Source organism: Oryctolagus cuniculus, chromosome 7, assembly GCF_964237555.1.
Source record: "Oryctolagus cuniculus chromosome 7, mOryCun1.1, whole genome shotgun sequence".
Classification (NCBI taxonomy): Eukaryota; Metazoa; Chordata; class Mammalia; order Lagomorpha; family Leporidae; genus Oryctolagus; species Oryctolagus cuniculus.
Genome location: NC_091438.1, coordinates 136,316,488 through 136,342,628, shown reverse-complemented (window position 1 = coordinate 136,342,628; position 26,141 = coordinate 136,316,488). Strand labels below are relative to the sequence as shown.

The following is a 26,141-nucleotide window of genomic DNA, read 5'->3' as shown; positions in this document are numbered from 1 at the left end:
GTCTGGCTAGCTAGAGGGGGGATCCACATTCTTCCAGCCACAGTGGCCCTGGTTGCCACATGCAGCCAAGCAGGAGTCTTGCTTTGGGTACTTGATGAGGGTTGGGAGCTTGCTGGGAAGTCCTGGCTTCCTCCCAAGGTCAAGACCAGGAGGCTGGTGCCACCTGCTGGCAGGGTGGTGTGCTGGCAGGGCTAGGAGCTATGGGAACCTGAGCTGGGGACTGCGCTGCCAGGCTGGGATGGGAGAGGCAGGGAGGGCAAGAACAGACGACACGGCCCATGGCTCCAGATCAGGAAGTTTTATTGCTGACATGCAGGAAGAGTCCCCATGTAGTACAAAAATATGTCTTTATACAAACTTTTTTGTGACTTTTTCCATTTTGTTGTGTCTTTACAACAGGACTTCTCTCAGCGTGTGGCACCCAGCGAGGGCAGACCCAAGCTCTCCTTTGCTTCGCCAGAATCGTGATCAGGCCCCTGGGCTGACCGTGGGCGGGCCGGTCTGCCAGGGCTATGCGGACCCAAGGATATTGCTTTGAAGAGGTCAGGAAAGACCACACGTGGGAATCAGCCCAGGGTGCCTGGGTGGCCCTGGGCAGGGGCTCTGCCGGGACGACCCTGCCTCTGACCCTGGACCGACTGCGCCTGTGCTCCCTTGGGAGACTTTCATGAAATAAATATAGAAAAGGGGGCATCCCCACCCCACCGCACCACACCCTGGCTTGCAGCAGCTGACGCTGAGCCGGAGGCAGAGTCTGGCGGGCAGGGAAAGTGCTGGGCTCAGGTGGGCTCCCGAGGGCCCACTGAGGCAGAGGCACGAGGTGCCCAAGTGCTGGATGGGGGCACGGGGTGGGGGGGGGAAGGGGCATGGGCGGCCCTGCTACTGCTGGCAAGAGGTGGCCCCATTTTTTCCAGATGGGGAAACTGAGGCACAAGGAGGTTTGGGAACTTGCCCAAGGTCACTCACAGTGAGTCAGCTTTTGGGGGGAGGGAGGGAGCTCACAATCTGGGAAATTCGGTCACCTAGCCACTGGGGAGCAAGGAAAGGCCAGAGGGGACACTTGGGGGCCCAGGCCCCGTGCACAGGGTAGGTATCCTGGTGAGAACAGCGTTTCTGGCAAGACGGGCATCACTTCAGAGTCTCGGCTCAAAAAGGGCAGCAGTGCTGTTCCCAGGCCAGGCGGGGCAGGGTCCCCCACCCCACGGAGGCCAGGGCCAGAGGGGAGAGGCCTGGCCATTCTGTGACCGCAGGTGCGGTTGGGGAACGAGAGGAACGCAAGCAGGGCCACCTGGTCACGCCAGGCGCAGGGTCGGCCCCCGCCTGGCCACCAAGCAGCCCTCCTGCGTGTGCCCACGTCAGCTCGGTACCACAGCGAAGGAGGGAGAAGGAAGCCAGGGTTAATGCGTGTGTCCGGCACCTCAGTGACTCCCAAGGTGGGAGACAGAGCCGAGGCTGGGAAGGCCTCCCCATCACCGCCAGCAGAGGACTGACGGGCTGCAGGGGCACAGGGGCTGGCAAGAAGGGGAGCCCGGGCGGCCGTGACCCCCTGGCGTCCATGGGCCCAGCCACCTGGAGACGGGAAATTGGTTTCAGTAAAAAAATAAATATATTTGAATTCAGCTTAAGATGAGGTGAAGATTTTCCAAAGCCTGGACTGAGGGCCCTGGGGGGGGGGTGGCGACAGCCGGGGAGGGGCTGGGTGTGGGGAGCCAGCCGCGGGCTGCACGGTCCGCTGTCTGGACCACGGCGGGGCGGGTGGTATGCTCCTCCTTGCTCTGACTCAGTCCAGAGACAGCATGGTTACAGAGACAGAGGTAGATTAAAACGTCATGATTAAAAGCAGATTAGTTATCTAGGCTTCTCAGATTAAAAAAAACCAAACAATCAGGCAATCATTCCAAAAGGTAGCTTCGTGGTACCTCTGCTGACCACACGTGTGGCCTGGGCTGTCCCCGGCCTTGCCCCGTCCCCACTGCAACCTGGGGCAGTCCAGCACGCTAGGATCCAGCCCGCCAGCCAGGCCTTCGGCTGCGGCACAAGAGGTGGTGTTGGTGCTGACGCCCCTGCTGAGGCTGCTACTTGCGCAGGTAGCGCTGTGCCAGGATGGCTGTGTCCAGGGAGCTCATGGGCTGCGCGTCGTGGCCCAGCCGCCGCACGGGGGGCACGCTGCCCAGCTGCCGCTTGGGCACCCAGCTCCGGGCCTCGTGGATGCAGCTCTTCTCCTCGGCCAGCAGCAGCTGCTGCCGCATGTAGTTCTCAAACTCGTACTGGGAGCACTCCTCCGTCACCTTCGCCTGTGGGGCCCAGATGGGGCGAGACACAGAAAGCAGTGGAGACGGCGCGGTGAGTGCTGAGCAGCCTGGCTCCTGTGGCTCCCCCACCCTCCCCCAGCATCCACAACCTCAGTCTATCTGGGAGGGGCTGAGTGTGGGTCCCTGGTGCTCTCCAGGTCTTGCTGGCCACCCTGGGTGTGGCTATAGCAGGTGGCAGCTATGGCACACACCTGGCCTGCCCCAGAGTCCTCCCTAACTCTCCGACCTCGGGAAGGGTCACGCTTGCTTTCTCCCCAGAGGTAGGCAGGTGTCTCTTTCACAAAGGTCCTGTGAAGCCAGTGCCACGGCTCACTAGGCTAATCCTCCACCTTGTGGCGCCAGCACACGGGGTTCTAGTCCCGGTCGGGGCGCCGGATTCTGTCCCTGTTGCCCCTCTTCCAGGCCAGCTCTCTGCTGTGGCCAGGGAGTGCAGTGGAGGATGGCCCAAGTGCTTGGGCCCTGCACCCCATGGGAGACCAGGATAAGTACCTGGCTCCTGCCATCGGATCAGCGCGGTGCGCCGGCCGCAGTGCACCAGCCGCGGCGGCCATTGGAGAGTGAACCAACAGCAAAGGAAGACCTTTCAGACCTTTCTCTCTGTCTCTCTCTCTCACTGTCCACTCTGCCTGTCAAAAAACAAAAAAACAACAACAACAAAAAACCACAAAGGTCCCGTGGTCCTCAGGGACCAACACAGGCCAGGGAGTAAGAGCATGTTGGGGGAGCCGGCACTGTGGCACAGTGGGTTAAGCCATGACCTGCAGCACCAGCATCCCTTGTGGGTGCCGGTTTGAGTCCTGGCTGCTCTACTTTGGATCCAGCTCCCTGCTAATGCACCTGGGAAAACAGCAGAAGATGGCCCAAGTGCTTGGGCTCCTGCCACCCATGTGGGAGACCCAGATGAAACTCTAGGCTCTTAGGCTGGCGCCGCGGCTCACTAGGCTAATCCTCTGCCTAGCGGCGCCGGCACACTGGGTTCTAGTCCCGGTCGGGGCGCCGGATTCTGTCCCGGTTGCCCCTCTTCCAGGCCAGCTCTCTGCCTGTGGCCCGGGAGTGCAGTAGAGGATGGCCCAAGTGCTTGGGCCCTGCACGCCATGGGAGACCAGGAAAAGCACCTGGCTCCTGGCTCCTGCCATCGGATCAGCGCGGTGTGCTGGCCGCAGCGCGCCAGCCGTGGCGGCCATTGGAGGGTGAACCAACGGCAAAGGAAGACCTTTCTCTCTGTCTCTCTCTCTCACTGTCCACTCTGCCTGTCAAAAAAAAAAAAAAAAAAGAAACTCTAGGCTCCTGGCTTTGACCTGGTCCAGCCCTGGCCATTGCAGGAGAGTGAACCAGCAGATGGAAGATCTTGCTCTGTTTCTACCTCCCTCCTTAACTGCCTTTCAAATAAACAAATCTTCAAAAAAAAAAAAAAAAAAAAAAAAAAAAAAAAAAAGTGGGCTGGGGCACTCTGGATGACCGTCTATCTATCTCGGCCACACAAGGCCCAGACTGAGCACGCAGGGACACTGATGGACAGGAAGACTGCAGGTCCCCGGTGCTAAGCACTCTATCCTCAAGGGTTAGCTCCACTATGAGGCTGTGAGACTTCGGGAAAGTCATCTTAGCTCTCTGAGATGGGGTTAAGAACAGAGGCCACACAAGCCCCTGGTGTGATGCCAGAGCTGTCCTGGGGCAGCCACTGAACAGCCTGAGGAGGGAGGGAGCGCGCAGAGGCCAGGTGGCTCTGCCGGGCCCCAGGCACAGCCCTTCCCACTGCTGGTGGCAGAGGTCCAAGGTGGGCAGAGAAGGCAGGTCCTTACACCACGCCAGGCCCAGCGTCTCGCCTGGGGCTGGCCCTTGTCCTGCTCCCCAGGGCACACCCTAGGGTCTCTGCCCCGTCCCAGGCTCAGCACTTGCACCAGTGCAGGGAACGGGGAAGGGGAAGCAGGAACTCAGATGAATGAATCATCTGAAAAATGAAAGGCAGGAAGGAGTGAGAGCCCAGTGAGTCAGAGGGGCGGGGAAGGTGACTACCCCACATGTCCACTGGGGGGCCTCCCAGGAGCTCGCTTCCACCCGGCAGCCGCTCAGCCCCCGCTGCACTGGGCAGGAGGGAGGAGGAGGCTGCACCCACAGGGAGCCACCGCCTCTGCCCCTGCCAGGCCTGCCCTCCCCACTCACCTCCTGGGAGCTGTCTGCGTTGCTCATTTGGTCATCGATGTCAGGAACCACTTGCAAGGGCCCGCTCAGAGATGACAGGGACTGCCTGTGGGGTGGACACAAGCCAGGTGGCTCCAGGCAGCCCCGGACTCGGCTGCAGTCAGACTAACCTGCCTGACACGACCGCCTGCTTCTCTGGCCCTCAGTTTTTCCTTCGCAGGTGGCAGTGAGAACCCAGTGAGGCAGTGCCCACCCTCTGATGGGCCTGAAGTGCAGCGAGTGCCCTGCTCTGCCTGCACCCTCCCCATCCTGCCCGCGGGGAGACTCTGGACGCCTGACTCTGCCTCATGGCAGGCTGCGTGTCTGTCCTGCACCCAGCCCAGCTCCTGCCCACTCACCACGAAGCAATGATGGCGCTCAGGGCCTCCAGGACGTCAGCGGCAGCCAGGCGCTGCTGGGGGTCAAGGACCAGCAGTTTTCGGATGAGACACACGGTGTTCTCAGAGACTCTCCCATCCCTGACATGGAGAGGGAGGTGGAGAAGGAGAAGGCTCAGCAGGGTGGCCTGGGGCCAGACCTCACGCAGGACCCCAGCCCACGGGGCTGTTTCCCCACCCCCAGGGACACAGGACTCACTCCGGGATGGTGTACTCTGCGGCCTTGATCTTGCGGAAGAGCTCCTGTGGGACGCTGTCGTAGAAGGGGAACTGGCCGTAGAGCATGGTGAAGAGCACCACGCCCAGGGCCCACATGTCGCTGGGCTTGCCCCGGTAAGGCCGGCCTGGGGGAAGGGCGACACACACACACACACACTCAGCGTGGGAGACAGCGCCTCCCTTTGGATGCGCAGCTCTGTGCCTGAAATCCCACCACGGGGTCCTCCGCCTACCTCCCACATGGCTGGTCCCTTGCAATCCCCTTTGGCACATGCTCACCGTGCATCACCTGGGATGCCTTTCCTGACTCCTTGGGGAGGGATCATATTGGCCACATGCAGCCCACACACCTACCCAGCCCTACTGTACCGTCTGCTCCACCAGACTGTGAGCCCTGACCCCATCCCCAGAGCTGGGCACCCACAGCAAGTCGTCACTGATGCTTGGAACAGATTCCTGGCTCTGGACGAGTCAGCCACCAGGGCCCGGCCACTGTCCCACAGCCCACCTGTCTCCTGCACAGCACGTTACTGCCATCTGCCAGGTGAGGCCGCAAGTGCAGATGCCTTCTGGGCCTGGTGCTGAAACGTTTGCTGCTTGGGGCTGGCGTTGTGGAGCAGCGGGTTAAGCTGCCACCTGTGCTGCTGGTGTCGTCGCTGATTGGGTCCCAGGTGCTCTGCTTCCTACGCAGCTTCCTTTAATGTGCCTGGGAAGGCAGTGAAGAACGGCCCAGGTACTTGGGCCCCTGCACCAATGTGGGAGACCCAGATGGAGTTCCAGGCCCCTGGCTTCAGCCTGGCCCAGCCCCAGCCATTGTAGCTATTTGGGGGGTAAACCAGCAGCAGATGAATGTCTCTTTCGGTCTAAGATTTGTTTATTTGAAAGGCAGAGTTACAGAGAGAGGGGGAGAGACAGAGAGAGAGGTATTTCATTCTCTGTGTCGCTCCCCAAATGGCAGCAATGGGTAGAGCTGGGCATTCGAAGCCAGGAGCTTCTTCCAGGTCTCCCAGATGGTGCAGGAGCCCATGTACTTGGGCCATCTTCTACTGCTTTCCCAGGCACATTAGCAGGGAACCAGATCAGAAGTGGAGCAGCTGGGACTTGAACCAGTGCCCATATGGGATGCCAGCTTTACCCCACAGCACCAGCCCCAATAAATCAATCTAAAGCAACAACAAAACCCTGCTGCCTGAGTGCCTGCCTGCTGAGCAAACCTCTCTGGGCTAGCTTCCCTGTGTGTGCAACAGAGGGGAACACACACTTGGCTGAGCGCTGCCTGGTGACGGCACTGGCACTTTGGTCTCACGGACTCTCCTCCACAACCGGATGCTAGGAACCACTTGGGGCTGCAGGAGAGATGCTGCTGAGCACCTGGGCCGCCTCTCCATGCCCTGCAGTGGGCTCTCAGGCCCCAGTGCCTGCTGGGAGCTGAGGATGCCTGTGGGACGGAGGACATGGGTTCTCCCAGAGGCCAAATATTTAACAGGGTGTGTGTGTAGGGCAGGTGCCACCAAGGTGTGCGAGCCTTCAGAGTGGAGCCTGTCACTGCACAAGTGGGCTGTGCCACTGCATGCTCTGGGGGAAGCGTCTGCCTGGCTAGTAAAGTAGGTGTGGCAGAGGGGCCTGTGGAGCCATGCCGCCCCAAGCTCTCCACACCCTTGGCTTTTGCAGGCCCAGTGCCCTAGAACAGCTGGGGTGAGCTGTGCAGCCGAGCCTACGGTGTACTTGCAGACATGCCTTTCCCCAGAGCCCGCTCCACCACGCGGGGTCACCGTAACACACTTCATTATTTGTGCCACCGTTTTTGGCTTTCCATGGTTCCAAAAAGGTGGTTCCCACTGAGGCTGTCGGCGGTGGTGCCTGGGGAGCTGGCATCTGGATCTTTCCAGGAGAGGCTGCTCCAGTCAAAATGCTCAGGCCTGGGAGCGGCGCCACGGTCCTCCGCACAGGCAGCCCTGGAGAAGGGCCAGCTCTGCAGATCGTGGCTGGGGGAAATGCTCACGGCCGGGGACAGCAGCCTGCTCCTGGGACCACATGTGATGGCCGGGAAGAGGCTGGTCTGCCACTGCAAGGGAAGGACACACACACGTGTGATGCGGATGACGGGCCTTGGAGACCGCCTTGAATCTTCCAGGCTGGAGGCATTAAGCCCTCAGTTCCTGAGGAGCAGAACAGAACCACAGCGGGAAAAGCGTGGAGCCCACAGAGAAAGAACTTTGAGCCGAGGCCTTTGTGGGAGGCAGCCTGGGGTGGAGCCTCTGATTTTGGACAAGAGATGCCATCTTTCCAGGCCTCAGTTTTCTCATCTGTCAAAAGGGGACTTAGGCTATTTACCTGGTGGCAGCATTTTTTTAAGATTTATTATTATTGTTTATTTGAAAGGCAGAGTTACAGAGAGCGAGATTTCTTCCATTTGCTGATTCACTCCTCAAATGGTCACAATGACCAGGGCTGGGTCAGGCTGGGCCAGGCAGAGCTTCTTCCAGGTCTCCCATGTGGGTGCAGGGATCCTAGGATTTGGGCCATCTGCTGCTGCTTTCCCAGGCCATTAGCAAGGGAAGTGGGGCAGCTAGGACGTGAACTGGTACCCATACTGGATGTGAGTGTTGCAGATGGCAACTTAACCAGCTGCATCCCAGCACCAGCCTCAGCTGTGTGGCTTTAAGTAGATGGTACCCACTGTGTGCTCAGCATGATGCCTGCGGTGCCTACACAATCGGTAGGTACTAAGTGCCAGGCAACATTCGCATCTATCTTGTGTATTGTCTGTCTCATTTCTACCAGTCAGCTCCCAGAGCGCAGCAGTGTTTGTCTGCCTTGTTCACTGCTGGATCCAATGTGTCTTGCCTGGCAGGCCCTCAGCAAATAACAGAGTGATGAACGAACGGATTGAGTGACGTCTTTGACGGCGCACACTCTGCAAAGACCTCGTCGCTGCTTCCTGTTGCACAGGAAAACTCTCTCGGTGGCTGGCAGGTCCTAAGCCTCACCCGTTACACCCAGGGGATTTCTAGCTCTCAAGACCAGAGTTCATGTGTCACTTCCTCGGGAAAGTCCTCCAGGGCCCTCCGCGGCTCTGACAGGAATCCTGCTCCTTTCTTTGCTAGCACTGACCTCAGAGAGTCACTCAACAGGCCCAAGGGTGACGCCTGCACCGCCCAGAGCTTTTGCACCTACAGGAGGGTCAGTACTAGACTAGGCCCCAGCCAAGCCCCAACACCCAGCCAGTGCCTGCCCACAGAAACAATCTATTTAAAGAATGAAATGCTGCAGGCCTAGCCATGTGAGACCTGGAGACCCACTGTCCAACACACGCACGCACGTACCGCTGAGCACGTCGGGACTGATGTAGGCGGGGCTCCCCCTCTGGTCCTTCAGCAGGTCCCCCTCGCTCACAAGATGCTTGCCGAGGCAGAAGTTGGTGATGGTTATCCGATGCGTCCTGGGAGCGGGAGGTGGCGAGTAAACAAGCTGTGGTGCCTGTGGCTGGGGGCACCAGACACCAGCCCCAACCCTGAACCAAAGACGGTGAAGCAGCTGCCCTCACGTCCTCATCCGGGGAGCAGAGGAATCACACCGAGGCCGTCTGGCCACTCCTGACCACCTGAGTGTTTCAGGGCTTCCCCTGAAACTGCCTCGCTCTGGCTTGGTCTCCAGAAGTGCAGCTCAGGGCTTCGAATAACTTGTGCAGACTTTCCCCCAAAACAGCCTCAGGGAACATTCTAGATTGGGAATGGCCTAGAAACAGTTTGATTCCCTCATTCGCACGTGAGAAAATCAAGTCCAGCAGGAGTGAGTGACTAAGATCCTGCCAGCCCCACCGTGAATGTGCTTCACCTTGCTCTCTGTAGAGGAGGGAACCACAAGGGACCGAGTGCAACTCCCCAGGACCCCCCAGGGGCAGAGCTGGGCCTCCCCCGGGGTCCTGGTTCTGAAGTGCAGTTGCCTCACTTAAGGAGGAGTGTGGGAGCTGGTCCCCCGCTGTGTCCTCCCGGTAGAGACAGGCTCCTGCTGGAGTCCCTTGTCTCTCTGAGGAGCCCAGGGCTTCCCGGCATTGCCACCACTCCACCGACAGGGCGGGGGTAAGCGACGCTGAAACAGCAGCACACCCTGACTCTGCCACCCTCTGTCCTTCCAAACCCCGGCACAGCCTAAGGCCCACTGGTGATCTTGCCACCAAAAGAAAACCCAGTGACCTTTCTGGCCAGTTCCAGGGCGGCAACCAGCAGTGGCACCTGCCCTTATGACAAGCAGGATCTTGGCCACCTTCCCCTCTACGGCGGTTACACATGGGAGCACGCAGCTACAGGGTTGGTGAGGGATCTGCGAAAGGGCAGGAGCACAGCCCCTGGGGAGCGGGCGTGTGCTGCCTACGTTCCCAGCCTCTGGCCACTGTTCAGGAAACAGGAGGGGTTCCTTCTGTGAGGAGTCAAGTTGAAAGTGGGGTGATCCCATACCAGTGCATTGGCGCTTCCTGGAAACAGTGCTCCCTGCACGGCTGTCTACTTAGGACCGGACGGTGAAGGGGCTGGGGGGAGCAGCAAGGCCACGTGGCGGGACAGCATCACATACTTTGAGGGGCCCAGGGCAGGATGGTGAGACCAGAGTGAGAGTGAGGGTAAGGAAGGCGTTACGATGTGAAGACAAGGGCCAGGCTCCCCATTTGCTGGGGGCCAGGCCAAGCATGTCACAAGTACCCTCAGAGGAAGGAGCCACTATCATCCTCTTTCCACAGAACAGGAAATGGAGGCACAGAAGGATCGCTGAGCAGCAGACTGGTCCCAGGCGGTATCTTAACCTGCCCTCCTGCTGGGGCGGCGACTTCGGGAGCTCAGGCGCAAGGGAGAGGCAGGTCTTACTGTGGGTGGACTGCTTACCCCCTCATCCCTGCCTCCTCACCCCAGCAGTGAGTGTGGTGTGGTCAGCCCAGAGGATCCTGGGTGTGGGCAGCGCTTGCCAGCAGGGCCTGGCTGTGTTCTCATGGGATGATGAGAGCGCCGGGGGCTTGGGGTGGGCACTGAAGGCCTGAGGGGGACTGACCACAGGGGCCCCAGGAGGCTGCAAGGGGAAACGGGAGTTGAGCTGCTAGGTGGGGAGCCCCAGCCCCAGCAGCCAAGCCTGCCAGGGCATTCACGCAGCTCCTGGGCCGTGGCCCAGAGCGACGTCAGGAGTGTAGGGGCTTGGAGCCAGCTGCAGGCCTGAAGTGTGAGGCCCAGTGTGCCCAATGCAGCTTTTTCCATTCCCTAGGAAACAGCAGCAGGGGTGAGGTCCCTCCTTGCTCGCTCTGGTCTCAGGGCTACTGCCAAGGTCCCCAGACTCCTCACCTACAATTCAGGCTGTGGGCTACAGGGAGGAGCAGCCCATTGCCAGGGGGGAGGGCAGCGGGGCAGCACTGCCACCTGGGCGTCTCCTGGCAAGCCATGCAATCAGGGCTTTGAGCAGTCTCCTCTCGTGGGGCCCTGAGAAAACTCCTCCAGAGGACACGGCTGTCACTGGGTGTGGCAGCCCCATTTGTCAGGGCTGATGCAGGCCACGCTGCACCTTGCACACATACTGAAAGCGCACACTGCAGTTACAGGAACACAACGCTTTGCCTCCTGCTGGTTGTCCACCTGCAGTGGCAAGGCCCTGGGCATAGGAGAGGACTGTGGTCCCAGGGGTGGAGTGGGCAGGCACAGAGGGTTCAAGCCAGGGCTGGACTCCCCAGGAGGGCACACAGCATAGTGGGGGTGCTCCTGAATGCCTGGGCAGGTGGCAGGCTGGCGACGGCGAGGCTGTTTGCTTTGGATGAAACCACTGACCTGGAGAGCTCAGGCGACAGAGAGCTCTGGAGCCTACCCTTGGGTGCCACTTTGTCCCCTTCTGCTGATCCCCTCGGGGCACCTGCGGCCTCGCTAGTTGCTGGTATGGGAAGCCAGGGATTATGGAGCTCTCAGCAGGCGCAGCCTGAGTGGACCACTTTTCCTGCTGGGATTTTCTCACTGCCCCACTTCAGACAGCGCCACTGTGGAGCTCCGTTCTGCAGTGGAGCCCTATCCAAGCTGACTTCTGTCAGGTCCCAGAGCCTGCACTCAGGACTGACAGCTGCTGGGGCCCAGATGTGCCTCTGCGCAGTGTGCAGTGCCCCGGCCACTGATGGCCTTTCCTTTCGTTCCATCAAAGCAGACTCACCCTTGTTTTGTACATCACACTCTACCCTAACCCAGAAAAGCAGAGATTTTCTTTGAGATGTGGGGCAGGGCAGCTGTGGGAGCCAGTCCTTTTAGGAAGCTCAGGATGTGGGCAACAGGCAGTGCTCCTGCACCACGGACGGGGGCGTGCAGGCTGGTCAGGCCAGCCCCTCGTGAGGGCCAATGAGGAAGGGTGGCTGGCAGAGACACTGGGAGAACAGCAGCCAGGAAAGCTGCACGGGGCCTCAGCTGCCCCTCATGGAACAGCCTTGGGGAGAAAGGGGCACGGGCCAGTGAGGCCGATTGTGGATTTCCCCAGGAGCCGTGTCCAAGAGGCTCCGGGAGCCCTCAGCTGTCTTGGGGAATTCTGCTGGCAAAGGCCTGAGTGCAAACAAAGGCCAGTCTGTCCTCTGCATCCCGAACGGAAATGCCGACTCGGCTCCCAGGCCCGCCTCATCAGATGTTCCAGAAACCTGACCCGTGGCCCACAGGGTGGCCGTGGCCGGAGTGCAGCCCGAGGGTGTCAGGCGAGGGTGACGTGCCCATGGGAAGTGGATGCTCGGCCCTGAACCTCTCATGTCACTGCCCTGAGTGTGGGACCCCCTTAGGCCTCTTTCTGGAAGGTTCTCAAGGAGCAGGAGCACATGTATTCCCTCCACCAGAGATGGGCCAGTGGAGGTCTCTGGGGCTCAAGACACCAAGAGAACAGTTTGGAGAGAGGATAGTGGGCTTGGGAGTCAGATTCCTGGGTTCTAGTCCTGGTCCTGCCACTTCCTACCTCAACCTCCACTTCCTCATCCGTAAAAGAGAGGCAACACTAGCACTGCACTCCCAGGGCTGCAGAAGGGAGAAGGAGCTAAAGACAGCCCGGGAGGGAAGGGCAGGCATGGCACTCATCCTCTGATGGCCCTTCCAGGAAAAACCCACCTCTGAGCTGCTGGGTGAGCTGCTGGGTGAGAGGGGCCAGCACTGACACAGGCCCTGGAGGATATGCCAGTGTGGCTGAGCTCTTGGCTCGACCCTGCTGGCAGGACTGGCCAGGCCTGTGCCCGTGCTTAGGGAAGCGTGGCTGAGCCCCTAGAGCTGACGTGGGCTCTGCTGCACAGCGTCTGGAGTCTCCCACAGGAAACACCACGGGCAGCTCTGAGACCTCCTGAAGCTTGGCACTGCTCCCCTGCCCTGCCACCACCACCCAAGCTGGCAACTGGTGCATGGCTCCCTGGGAGTCCCAGACCCCCCAGCTGGCTGTGAGAGGAGGGGTGAGGGCAGCGAGGCAGGGTGGTGGGAAGTGCGTCAGCAGGGTCTGCTCCCAGTGAGTCACGCTTCAGCTATGGCCCTTTGGGCTACCACAGTGTTTGTCTCCTTTTCTAGGAACTTGGTAGGCAGCTGGCCTATCCTTAAAGAAGGGAGGAGGGAGAAAACCCACGGCAAAACTCACATAAGCCCTGAAGAGGATTTTGGGTTTCAACCCGTCCCTTTGCCTCTGCCCTGCAAACTCCTCACCCCGTTCCCTTCCCTGGGGGCTCTCAGTTCTGCACCCAAGAGCAGACGCAGCCTCTATGGAACCTCCTGGCTCCTGCAGCTATGTCCCCCAGGTCCCGCTAGTCAGGGTCAAAGTGGGGCCCACAAGCAGTGGGGGGTCTCTGCACCGTAGCCCTTTTGCACAGTAAAAGGCAGCCAGAACCTCTGTCTGCTCCCAGCTGCAGACTCGAGGTGCAGCTGAGAGGTAGGGTCTGAGTGAGGCATGGGTGCTCTACAAGCTGGGGTGCACACATACGCATGTGCACGTATGCACACACACATGCAGGAGCAGGGCAATCGCCCAGCTGCATGAGAACTGGAGGGCCTGCAGAAGAGTCAGAGGCCTGGGGTGCTGGGGTGGTTACAGGCAAGAGCCCCAACTGTCGGTCACACAGAGTCAATGACCACAGCCACAGAAGGCCCAGAGCTTCCTAGTCCAGCTGGACAAAGCATGGGTTCTACAGCCAGATGGACTTAGGTGCTTAAATGCCCTCTCTGGGTCTGACATCGTGGGGCAGTGGGTTAAGTGACACTGGCATCCTATATTGGAGGGCAGGTCCGAGTCCCAGCTGCTCTGTTTTCAATCCAGCTTCCAGCTAATGTGCCTAGCAAAGCAGTGGAAAATGGCCCACGTACTTGGGCCCTTGCCACTCATGTGGGAGGCTGGATCGAGTCCCAGGCTACTTGTCTCAGTCTGTCCCAGACCAGGCTGTTGCAGTCATTTGAGGAGTGAACCAAGGGACAGAAGAACTCTGTCTCTTCTTCTCTGTCACTCTGCCTTTCAAATAAATAAAATAAATCTTTAAAAATACATATGGTCTCTTTTTCTGCACAGTGAGCCTGACTGGTGATTGGCCCAAGGCTCAGTAGAAGGCCCAGTGCAGGGCAGGACTCCAGGACAAAATATCTGCTCCCTACAATTCTGGGTTAGAGTGGTTATTAGTGTTCTCCAGGACTGCCCCCCCCCCTTTTTTTTTTAAAAAAAGATTGATTGAGGCGGAGTTATAAACAGAGAGAGGGAAAGATACAGATCTTCCATCTGCTGGTTTGCTCTCCAAATGGCTGCAATGGCCACAGCTGGGCCGATCTGAAGCCAGGAGCCAGAAGCTTCTTCTGGGTCTCCCATATGGGTGCAGGGGCCCAAGCACTTGGGCCATCGTCCATTGCTTTCCCAGGCCATTAGCAGGGAGCTGGATCGAAGTGTAGCAGCTGGAGCCGGCGCTGTGGTGTAGTGGGTAAAGCCGCAGCCTGCAGTGCCGGCATCCCATATGGGCGCTAGTTCCAGTCTTGGCTGCTCTACTTCTGATCCAGCTTTCTGCTGTGGCCTGGGAAAGCAGTGGAAGATAGCCCAAGTCCTTGGGCTCCACAACCATGTGGGAGACCCAGAAGAAGCTCCTGGCTCCTGGCTTCAGATGGGCGCAGCTCCAGCCATGTGGCCAATTGGGGGAGCGAATCAGCAGATGGAAGATCTTTCTCTCTCTCCCTGGCTCTCCTTCTCGCTCTGTGTAACTCTTTCATATGAATAAATAAATCTTAAAAAAAAAAAGAAAAGTGTAGCAGCTGGGACTGAAATGGCGCCCATGTGGGACGCCTGCGGCACAGGAGGGGCTCATCCTAGCACACCACAGCACCAGCCTGGCCTCTTCTTACAACTCAGAGCCCAGCTGGAGCAACCACTGGGCCCACACCATGGGCGTCCTCCTGAGCCGCTCAGCGCAGCAGGCCTCTCTCCAGAGGGGGCCAGCATACAGGCTCCCTTCTCCTGAGTTCCTGCGGGATTAGCACTGGGGGAGCGCTAACGCATGGCCCAAACCCCATGAGGCAGTTTCCTATCACTGCACCTCAGTCCAGTCTTTCTTCCACGGTCACCCGAGAGGGATGCACGCTCAGCACATGAACGAACACAATCCATGAGTAAATAAGTAATCAAATGAACAAACTCGCACGGTCTCCTAGGTAACCAGACGACAGCCCTGGGACACGAGGCGGCTCTGACCCCATGTCCACGTTCCTCCTGTCTTAACTCGCTCACGCAGCCAGTGTGGGGTTCAAGCAGCCCTGGAATTTCCTGTTTCCTCCCTTGCTCCTTGTGGAACGTGACGGGGTCAGGTTCCCACCACTTCACTCGCTCAGGCTGGCAGTTTCCCTCGCATCCTTCACAGATGGACTCGGCTGGCAGTCGCTGCCCCTGCATGTGGCCCCAGCCCTCTGCACACTTGTCCTCATGCATGTCGTCCATCTTCTGGTCACAACCCATCATAAGGAACTTCTCTGGGGGGTAGGGGCTGCGGCCCCCAAGACTGGGGTCAGCATAGCTATTGGGGTGCACAGCACCTTGCTATGTGTCTCACGTGGGAGCTGCAGCATCCAGCACCCTGCCCCCTCCTAGAGGCCTACCTCCCTAGAACTTCTTTTCCTCTGACCACTGTACCCTTGGCCATTTTATGGGGACAGCAAGCAGAGGGCTCTGGGTGGGTTGGGCTGATATCCCGGAACAAACCACCCACACAGCTTCCACTGGGAGATCTGTGCAGCGGGCCCCTGTAAGCCCTCCGACCCCTGCTGTGGCACAGGTGAGGGAGGAGGGGCAGGCATGGCAGAGGAGGGGAGCTGGTCCCTCCTGATCAGTCCAAGACCCCTGCATGGTGGGTGCCTCTTTTCTGCCGGCCCAGGCCATCGGCTGGGAGGGGTGACAGCCTGAAGCAGGGGCCTCCAGTGACCTCTCCCTGCTGCTGGCTCACTGCGAATGCTGGGGGAGCTGCTCACAGCCCTTCCAAGATGAGGCTGGCAGTGTTGCCTTCCGACTATTCACGGCTGTGTCCCTCTCCAGGAATCCCCTTCAGCCCAAAGAGCTGCCTTGCCCGAGGTTCCCACTCTCCCCAGGCACCACACACTTAGAGTGGCAGGTCCCCATGGGCACAAAGGCCATGCCCCTGCCTTGATCCGGGACATCTCAAGGGCCCTGTGGCTGCCCAGTTCCACCTCTTCCTCCCTGAAGGCAGGCCCAAGTGACCCTCACAAGCAGGTCACAGTGTGCCTCTGGGGGATCCGCCCCATGGCAAGGCCTCAGTTTACTTATCATTTCCCATCTGTCCATTTTCCTAGTTGAGAACTGAGCCTCCATGGGGATCCAGGTCTGGCAATGGAATGCATCTAGACCCTCCCCAGAGCACCCTTTCTGCAGCTCAGAAACTCCCAGTCTCAGCAAGCACCATGTTCCCACGTAGCAGGAGACAGCAGCAGCCTTCCCATCCCCCAAGCCCTGGCATTCCCGGGAGAAGTGCACTGTTCTGAGTCAGGACTCCAAGGCGGGTTACTGGGCAGTCACAACATGGGGCCTGTCCCAACTCTGAGGTTACAGCAGCAAGGAAGTGTGGGTCTCACCTTTTATTGAGCACCATGTTCCCAAGTTTCAGGTCCCTGTGCACGATGTTTTTCTGGAAGACAAGGGGTGTGCAGTTTGCTTTTGTGAAGGTGAGGGGCAGGGTGAGGGGCAGCCTGCAAGGCATGTGCTCCAGGTGTGTGGGAAGGTGGGAAACTGCGGTGCATCACTTCAGGCCCCTCACTAACCACGTACCCAGCAGTCAGATGCTCAGCTGGTGCCTGGCCAGCCTGGGGCGCTCTCCTCTGCTCTTCTCAGAGCAGTGGCTAGCAGGGAAACCTTCCTCTCCCCCTCACCAGCAAACATCCCACGGGAAAAACAAGCGCGGGCCTGGGTCTGGGGTTGACAGTAAACTGCTGGGATCCTGTAACTGAGAACTGGAGGCTCAGACCCAGCAGCTGCATGCCTGAAAGAGGCCCAAGTGCTCCTGCCCCTGACCTTGGGGTACTGACACCCCAACCCCCGGCAGCCTATGGCTCCCCAGCTGGTTCCCTGAGCCTGGAGACTACAGGTCAGTGTCTCACTGAGGGGCTCTGCAGGACTGTCTGGGCCTCCCGGGACACATGTCACCTGGCCACTTCTAGGCAGGGCTTACCTGGTGCAGAGCCTCCACCACGCGCACCACGTCATAGAAGATGACCACGGTCTCCCGCTCACTGAGCCTCTTCTCCTTGATGACGTAGTGCTGCAGGTTGATCAGGTCAGCGGTCTTGTCGCTGAAGTCGTGTGCACACAGGCAGTCCAGGACGAGACAGATCCGCTTCTTCATCTTCTTAACCATTCGGCTGGATTCTGTGTCCTCAACAATTTCACAGGTGCGGTCCTGGGAGGCAGGAGGCAGACCAGAGTTGGGCTGGGGAGCCTGCAAGGCCATGACCTGGGGTCCAGGACTCTCCTCTCAAACCAGTGAGAGTCTGGAGCAAAACTGCAGTGCGGCTGGACAAGGGCTGAGGCCTGGGCAGTGTGACCACAGGGGCGCTCAGTGTTGCTCAGCTTCCCAGGTGTCAAGCGCCAGGCCCAAGGAGGTGAAGACACCTCAGGTTAAGGTTGGATGTTCTGTTCATAACGTAAAACCGAAGGGCCCTCTCAGCCTGGCGCGCAGGTGACAAATACAGGGTGACAAACACATCCTCCCTCTGTGGCTCTCCCAGATTCCAGCAATCAACAACTTTAACTTCTTCCCTGTGTCTAAGGTGGAAGTTAAAGCCGTGAATCCTGGAGGGCTCCAACAGTCACAGTTTTCTGTGTGTCCAGGACGACCTTTCTCATGGATACAGCACACCCAGCAGCCACGTGACACTGATAAAGGAGAGGGTTCTGAGGGTGGCACTATGGTGCAGTGAGTTAAGCCACGCTTGCAATGCCATATTCCACAGTGCTTGGGATTGAGTTCTGGCTGTTCCACTTCAGATCTAGTTCCCTGCTGATGCATCTTGGGAGGTAGAAAAAAAAGATGGTTCAAGTGCCTGGGCCCCTGCCACCTACATGGGAGACCTGGATGGAGTTCCAGGTTCTTGGCTTCAGCCTGGCCCAGCTCTGGTGTTGTGGGCATATGAGGAGTGAACCACTAGATGAAAGGTGCCTCCCCCCACCCCCCCATCACTCTGCCATTAAAATAAATTTTTAAAAGGAGGAGGAGGGGGTCTCTAGCCTCGGATGGCTGGCTGCAGGCATCAGTTCTACCTTGTTTCATTTGTGGGACGCAGGGCAGGTTTAACTTCTTCAAGTGTCATTTGACACTTAGAGAGCAAGCCAGTGATTCCTCTCACCAGCAGGTGCAAGAATTCAATGAGACAGTGCACGTCCTATGCTTAGGTCTGCAGCAGCCAAGGCTTAGTGGGCACCGTTACTCACACTGCCTGCCAGCCTGAGGTTCATCTTCCTTAACTGGAAGGCATTTCAAGTGAGACAGAAAGCAGAGAAGACATGGGGAATTTCACCCTCCCAGCTAGAGGGCCCTGGTGTCACCCCTCCTGGAGGGCTGCATAGCCATGTGTCTCTTCAGAGCAGAGGACCCCTGCGACTTGCTCATCCCCAAAGGCCCCAGCACGGTGCTGCCACCCGGATGCCATGCTAGAGATAGGTTCTTTCATCTGAAATGATATCAATCAAGTGAAAAAAAAAGGCACCAGGGGCCAAACCCTAAGACAATAACAATGCCCAGCCCCCATGTGACTTCAAGCTTAAGGGAAATGATCTCATTTTCTAAGCTGCCCAGTGATATTCTCAGTTGCCTCTACTGGCAAATCTAAGGAGAAAGCCTTGGCAGGCTGTGGACGTGGGGTGGCATTTTCTGTGTCTGATTTCAGGAAATCAAGCTGACAAGGAGTTTCACTGCCTGGAGGAGAACGATGACGGCAGTGCCATGGCCGCTGGGCACATCACACATTCTCGTTCACCTTCCCAGCCACCTGAGGGGAAGCACCACGATCCTCAGGAATCTGAGGCTTACAGACCCCAGACGACTGCCCCAGGTCATAAAATGTGGATCCAGGACCGTCAGCTTCGAGACCTGTGTGCCCTTCCTGGCACCACTGCCTCTCTCCTATCAGATGTGTCTCAGTAAGAACTGGTCCTGGGGCTGGTGTTGTGACACAGCAGGTAAAAGCCATTGGTCTGTGATGCCAGCACTCCATATGGGCACCGGGGTTCAAGTCCCGGCTGCTCCACTTCCAGTCCAGCTCCCTGCTAATGTGCCTGGGAAAGCAGCAGAAGATAGCTCAGGTGCTTGGACCCCTGCCACCCACGTGGGAGACCTGGATGAAGTTCCTGGCTCCTGGCTTTGGGCCTTTGCAGTACTGGGCATCTGGGGAGTGAACCAGCAGATGGAAGATCTCTCTCTGTAACTCTTTCAAATAGCTAAATCTTAAAAAAAAAAAAAAAAAAAAAAAAAAGGAACAGAACAGAAAAAGAAAAAAAGAGCCGATTCTGGCCCAGCTTCTGTGAGGTTCTGTGCAGTCCTGCTCAGGAGTGAGGTGGCGCTCAGGCTGGGGCAGCGGACTCCTGGTCACCTGACCCTGACCCACAACACAATGAGATGCAGTTACAGCTGGACCCTTAGGATGGCATTTGCAGGGTGTGAGCTTCCAACTGGTGCCTTTCCCAAGGAACCTGGGACATCTGAGTATGTGTGCTCAAGGATACTCTCTGAACACACAGACATGCACAGCAGGGCAAAGGACCGGGGTGGGGGTGGGGGTCAGCAGGTGGCCCCCAGTGCCCTTCTTCTGCATCACTGACCTTCCTGCCTCAGCCTGGCCGAATCCTGATGATGAAGCTGGAAAGAGTGGCGTCTTAACGACTTCCTGCTACCCTCCTTCCTCGGAACAGCGGCTGGCTCTTCAAGGAAAGCCGGGCCCCTGCGCTCCCGTGAGGCTGGGATCACTGCTGCGGCCAGTGCAGCCCCTGTCTGACCTCCAGCCCGTGGTGCCCTGAAGTCCTCACGCACCTGGCACGATGGGGACACTAGAAGGTGGAACGCTGGGAGCGGATGTGACCAAGCGAGCTCCTGCCACCCGGGGCCAGAGAGGGGGTGGAGGGCCAGGCCGCCTACCTGGAAGAGGCCGTGATGGTGCACCACGCCGTCCTGTGTGTGGAGCAGGGACAGCAGCGAGTACTCGGTGTGCAGCAGCATCTTGCCCTGCCTCTCCTCCTGGCTCTCTATTCCTTGGTCGCCCCTCTCCTCAAGGGTAAGGATCTTTAAGGAAGCACAAGATCAAAACGCCCTCCATCACGCTGCAGAAGCAGCTGCAGAAACAGGCAGTTTGCTTTCCACCACGCAACGTGCGCACACAAACACGCAGGGCGGACCGTTCTTCATAATGTGCCAGTTAGGTGGTCTACCACAGATAAAGCTCTCTAACCCGGGAGTCGTGCGAGGGAGGCTGTGTGAACTTAGTGCTTCACAGAAGGCAACCGTGTTCTCTTGTTCACAGTGATGCAGGTGCAGGGGCGGAGGGGAGGCAGGAGGGCTGGCCGGCAGGGCCTGGGTCCCGAGGTGGCCCCGCGCCTCACTCACCTTCAGCTGGTAGAAATCGTCCGTGCCATCTTTCCTTGCCAAGCACTGCACGATGCTCGGTACCGGGGAGTTGCCCAGACGGGGACCTGCGCACAGAACAAGGCTGCTCTACTTTTCAGAAGCAGGCCTGGGCAGTCACCTGTTGTCCTCTGATCACACCTTCTCTCCAGTAGGGCCCCACAGCTCACACCCCCTACACCAACCCTCTGATCCCTGCTGGTGAATTCTCATAGCCTCCCCTCCAAGAATGGAAGAGAGGTGTGCCAGTGTTGAGACACTCTTCGCTTTTGCAGGCAGATTTCCACAAAGGAGGAGTTTCAACTCTGGGTGCAAGCTGGGATCTCTGGGGAGCATCAGTTAAAAGAGAGGATCCCAGGCTGCAAGCAGGACCCTCTGAGTCAGCAACTCCAGGCTGAGGGTCCAAGCAACTGCAGCTGCAGCGGGGTTTCCCGGAGACTGACACAGGCACTGGCTTCCTGTCCCAGCACTGACTTTGGGGACTTCCCGACTTGTGGAGACTCACAGCGTTCTTCATCCCGTGAAAGCACCTGCCTGAGCTCTCAGAGCAGAATCAGATTATGTCACTGTCATCCTGCTCTGCAAAACACCCTTACCAGTGCTCCACCACCTTAACACGCACCCCAAACTCCTCTCTTTGGCCCCCAAGGCCTTGTGGGATTTGCTCCCTTCCCACTGCTCTGAGTACGAGGATGTTCAATCTCCCTTCCCCTGCCACACTCAGGCTACCATGGGCACTTCATTCCTAGCAAGGTAAGCCCTCTCCTGCCTGAGCCTCTGCACCTGCTGTTCCTTCTACCTGGAATGCCTCTCCCAGCTTCTCACATGGGTGCTCCTTCCCACTCGCGGCTCAGCGAGGTCTTCCTTGTCCCTACCCTCCATAGGCCCTTCTCACTCTCACATCACCTCGTTTACGCCTTCAAGGTTCATCACTCCTGGTGACCGCACTGTTTCTTTTTCTAACTAGAATGTCAAGCTCCACAAGGACATGGACTCGTCCACCTTATTCACTACTGCATCCCTGGCAAACAGCACATGCTTGGTGGGTAGCAGCCCCCACTGACTCTGCTGAAGCTGGGACTAGCCTGTGCCCATCAGTCCAAAATGCTATTTCAAAGCAAAAGTCTTACGTGGTCCCTGGCCACCAGGAGGGTTGTAGTGCACAGCCTGAAGCCATGTACATGCGCCGGGCCACAGCTGCCCCACAGAGAGCTCTGCTGCTCCCCAGCAGTTCCGTGCTGGCCGGCCCACGGGGCTGAGAGTCGAAGCACAGCGCCTTTTGAAACGAATCAGGCCATCCGGGAACGCTGGGTCCGGGCTCCGACGTGGCCTCTGTGCTTCCTGGGCACGGGGGTGTTCCATGGGCACACAGGACTGTCTGGGACAGGGCAGTCTAGCTCTCTGCTGAGACTGATCTAAAGCTGGTGCAGCTGCAACAAAAACGACGATCCCTGGCCCAGCAACCTGGGCTCAGCTCTTCCCTGACATAAATATACTCCGTTTACAGAGTGGTGAAGTGAGGGGCCGGGCCAAGGGCTGTCCAGAACTCTACATCGCTGTGGGCGGGCACCCCCTCTGATGCCTGGGCCACGCGCAGCCAGACTCCCAGAGGCTTACCGAGGATAAAGGGTCCAGCTCTCTTGGCATTATTTCCGGAAATCCCGCTTCCTAGAGCTTTTGCCCTGGCCGACGTTTCCCCAGCTCCTCTGTCGGATGCTCTCCGCTTCATTCTCAGCTCTGGACAAGACAGGAAAGACCCCTTCTTACTGAGTAAGTCAGCCAGTTCCACCAGCTAAGCCTGCGTGCCACCACCTCTGCTCCGCCCACTAGAGGAGCACCTCAGGTTCCCAGTGATAAAGACCTGGGACTCCCTTTCTCACAGCTAATTAGGCACTACAGGGGGGTGTTCCTTTTTTTTTTTTTTTTTAAAGATTTATTTATTTGAAAGTCAGAGTTACACAGAGAGAGGAGAGGGAGAGAGGGAGAGAGAGATATTTTCCATCCGATGGTTCACTCCCCAACTGTCTGCAACGGCCAGAGCCATGCCGATCCGAAGCCAGGAGCCAGGAGCTTCTTCCAGATCTCCCACGCGGGTGCAGGGGCCCAAAGATTTAGGCCATCTTCCACTGCTTTCCTAGGCCATAGCAGAGAGCTGGATCGGAAGTGGAGCAGCTGGGTCTCGAACCGGCGCCCATATGGGATGCCGGCACTTCAGGCCAGGGCGTTAACCCACTGCGCCACAGCGCAGGCCCCATTTTTTTTTTTTTTTTTTTTTTTTGACAGGCAGAGTGGACAGTAAGAGAGAGAGAGAGACAGAGAGAAAGGTCTTCCTTTGCCGTTGGTTCACTCTCCAATGGCTGCCGCGGCTGGCGCGCTGCGGCCGGTGCACCGCGCTGATCCGATGGCAGGAGCCAGGAGCCAGGTGCTTTTCCTGGTCTCCCATGGGGTGCAGGGCCCAAGCACCTGGGCCATCCTCCACTGCACTCCCTGGCCACAGCAGAGAGCTGGCCTGGAAGAGGGGCAACCGGGACAGAATCCGGCGCCCCAACCGGAACTAGAACCCGGTGTGCCGGCGCCGCTAGGCGGAGGATTAGCCTAGTGAGTCGCGGCGCCGGCCACGGGGTGTTCCTTGATGTAGCACACACTGGCTTCCAGAGGTGGGGCGACAGCAAACCACGGAGCAGGAAACTGGGCTCTATGCAGATGCCGAGATGCGGAAGGAGCCAGCCCCAGCCAATGGCTCCCGAATTGAGCCTGTCCCCCAAAAGGTCTACACCAAAATGATGTGCTGTGTTTGGAGGTGGCTCCAGGGGCACCTCAGAGCCATGAAGCCAAATGCCCGGGGCAGTGGAGTATAGGGAAGATGCACACACGGGAAGGCGGAGGCTCCCAGGGATGTCCCTGAGGAGGTGACACAGCAGTGGGCCAGGCAAGAACATTTCAGGCAGAGGGCCCAGGTGAACAACTATACAGAGGTAAGCAGCAGCACACGGCCACCAACGCCAAGCAGTTCGGGTTGCGGGAGTCTAAGGAGAGTGTAGAGTGGCGAAAGGTGACCCTGAGAAAAAAGCCAGGGAGCTGTTAGAGGAGTGCAGCCTTCACTCTTCCCCAGAGGGCTCAGAGCACAGAACCGCAAGTGTCTCCTGTATATTTTTTCTTCATAGAAAAGTAATTAGAACCGGTGCTATGGCACAGTGGGTAAAGCTGCCACCTGCAGTGCCAGCATCTCATATGGTCACCAGTTTGAGTCCCAGCTGCTCCACTTCCAATCTAGCTCCCTGCTAATATGCCTGGGAAAGCAGCTGAAGATGGCCCAAGTCCAAGTCTCCATACTGAGTGGAATACCTGGAAGAAGCTCCAGGCTCCTGGCTTCAGATCAGCTCAGCTCCAGCTGTTGAGGCCATTTGGAAGACCTCTTTCTCTCTGCTTCTGCTTCTCTGTAACTCTTTCAAATAAATAAATAAATCTTCAGAAAAAAAAAAAAAACTTCAAGCAGATTTGTTTTGTGTGGATGTTTACATGTGTGGTGCACATGGGTACATAAAGTTCTCTTTATTACAAAAACGTGGCTCACACTGGGATACTGTTTTGTAAACTTCCCTTTTCTCCCACCTAAAATACATTACATGGGCAAATTTTATGGTATATGAAATACATCCCGATAAAGATGTGAAAAGCAAAATAAAAGCCCGTTGTTAACATGCCCACCTGACAACACACGCTGAGCCACCTGGGTCTCCTACACAGGTGGCAAGCAGTACAACACTGACCCTTGTACTTTCTATATTTTGTAATTATGTATTTACTGTGTGTTTACCATTAAAATTCCCATGAGGGGAAAATATATTCCCATTACACCCAGTGCCTGCCCCAGTAGTTTCTCCAGGAAGGAAGGGATGCTTTTTCTCTAACAGATGACAGTTTTTACTACGTGTGTCCTGAGCTGCTTGCTGGCCCTGGCATTAAGTCAGTACCGCCACCATCAGGACCCTGTTCTCTACCATCCCTGGGACACTAAGCCTCCTCTCCTTTCCAGTTCCCAGGAGACCAGCAGGGTGGCATGTCACAACTGTGCAGACGGTGCCCACACGCCTACACACAGCTTGGTCTAGACAACAGCTTGCTGGGAGCAGCTGCAGCCCAGACAATGAGTGGGCTCCCCTGACCCCACCTACCCCACTCACGATTCATCTCAAGAGAACAAATGGGAACTACTCCAAGACGCAGGCTGACAGAAGGATGGGAGCAGACCAGCAGGGAGAGGGAAAAGACGCTGCCTCCCTTCCTGAACATCTCTCTGTGCTAGCCACAGGTGCCTGAAGCAAAGGAAGCACGGAGCAGAGGTAGGCCTGAAGCATGGGACTGACGGGCTGAGCAGGACCTCCCTGACTCCAGGGACACAGGCTCCTGCCCTCGCCTCTGCTGTCCTGCAGCGGGGACCTGCACCACCCTCCAACTGTGAGATGCACATCCCTCCAGGTAGCCCTAGTGCTCCCAGTGGTGGGGTTGCAGGGGAAGGCCTGCTCTGATGCAGCTCCAGAAACTCTGGTCTCGTAAGCACCTGGGGCTGGCTCCTCCAGACACCTGCTCCTCTGGCCTGGCCAGCTATTTGCTTGGTGTTTTCTTGGCCACTGCTTCGCTCCCTAGAAACTCAACGGCCCTAGCTTAGAAGCCTCTAGAGCGTTGAGTCTATCAACCCTTCCATGTTCTACCCGCACAAGCCAGCATCAGTGCTCTCAGAACCTGAACTCAACAGGAAGCTCCATGAGGCGACAATAGGGGCAAGGGGTGGAGGCCAGGAGAGAGGCAGGCTGCAGTGTGTTCCTCGACTCTGAACACCAGGCTTCTGCTCGCTTTGCCAAGCCAGGGCCTCTTCAGCACGACAGGCCCTCAGCGCCAGGACAGCTACCAAGGTGTGCCCATAGCAGGGGCTGTGTGACCCCACCCTGTCAATTTGGGGCTGAGGGTACCTCACCCTAATGCTGCCACACAGTGCTAGCCAACTCTCCCAGGAGAACAAGAAGGCTAGGCCAAGAGAGACACTAAGGCTTCTAAGGTTAAAATGCTAGGGTCCAGCAAAAACAGGTACGGGAACACTTAGGTGTGTGTGTGTGTGCAGGCACCTGTGGCAGAGCATGGCTCAACCTAGCAGACATACTATCCACCTCCCAAAGGAGGTGGGTTGCAGAGAAAGATGGCACTGAGCTAATGAAACACAGTGACTATGCTCCCCAGCTCTGTCTGTCCTCAGCTCTACCCAACTGCAAAACAGCAAAAGCCTGGTAAGGTACAGGGTGGGGTGGGGGGGAGTCCACTGAGAAAGATACATATATCCATCCCCCGCCATGGACCAGAGACATGGTCCCCACAAACTGGCAAAGAAGAGTCCTTGTACCCCTCAACAGACATGAAGGACAGCAGCAGGCTCTGCCCACATGCATTCAACCTCATCCTAGGCTTCTTGTAGCCACCTCTGGGTTTCAGCAGACAGGTGACCCTCAAACCAAACCAGGACAAGTCCCTGCAGAGGAACAAACAGTGGATCCCAGCCCAGTGAGGAACTTGCTCTGTTGTGTGTGTGCACAACAGCAGCTGGGGCCACAACCTGTGAGGAGCTGCTAGTGGCCACCAGGAGCCACTGACTGACCTGTCCACTTCCAGGTTGGGCTGAGCTAGCAGCTTCAATATTCAAGCTCTCTCTGCTTGCAGCCCCTATTTCCTGTCTATCAAAAAAAGAGAATTAATTTAATTATTTGATTAAAAAAAAAGTGCTCCTGAGTTGTGTAGGCCTTTTGGTTTTTACCTTTGGCAATGCCCATTTTAGAAGGCCGTACCATGCCTGGCCCATTCACCCTGAGACTGAGGGCATCACCATCTTGGCTTACAAAACCCATACCAGTTGGCATCTCCGAAGTCAGAGCA

At 57.7% G+C, this 26,141-nt stretch overlaps 1 protein-coding gene across 3 annotated transcripts in view; it reads right to left on the bottom strand.

Annotated features, from left to right (window-relative positions):
• Positions 1–283: 283 nt before the first annotated feature.
• STK40 (serine/threonine kinase 40) overlaps positions 284–26,141 on the bottom strand; it is a 39,663-nt gene continuing 13,805 nt past the window's right edge. For 2 of the 3 annotated variants that reach the window (XM_051832203.2, XM_017350241.3), the window contains 10 exons: positions 21,837–21,956; positions 20,202–20,287; positions 19,737–19,880; positions 16,779–17,006; positions 16,186–16,238; positions 8,437–8,552; positions 5,091–5,235; positions 4,853–4,972; positions 4,476–4,560; positions 284–2,294 (listed from right to left, as the gene is read on the bottom strand). In XM_051832203.2, coding sequence (XP_051688163.1) covers positions 2,076–2,294; positions 4,476–4,560; positions 4,853–4,972; positions 5,091–5,235; positions 8,437–8,552; positions 16,186–16,238; positions 16,779–17,006; positions 19,737–19,880; positions 20,202–20,287; positions 21,837–21,948 — 1,308 coding nt within the window. In that variant the 5' untranslated portion in view covers positions 21,949–21,956 and the 3' untranslated portion in view covers positions 284–2,075. Of the gene's footprint in view, positions 2,295–4,475; positions 4,561–4,852; positions 4,973–5,090; positions 5,236–8,436; positions 8,553–16,185; positions 16,239–16,778; positions 17,007–19,736; positions 19,881–20,201; positions 20,288–21,836; positions 21,979–26,141 lie in introns of all 3 variants that reach the window. The other variant, XM_070078763.1, reaches the window with a different exon arrangement.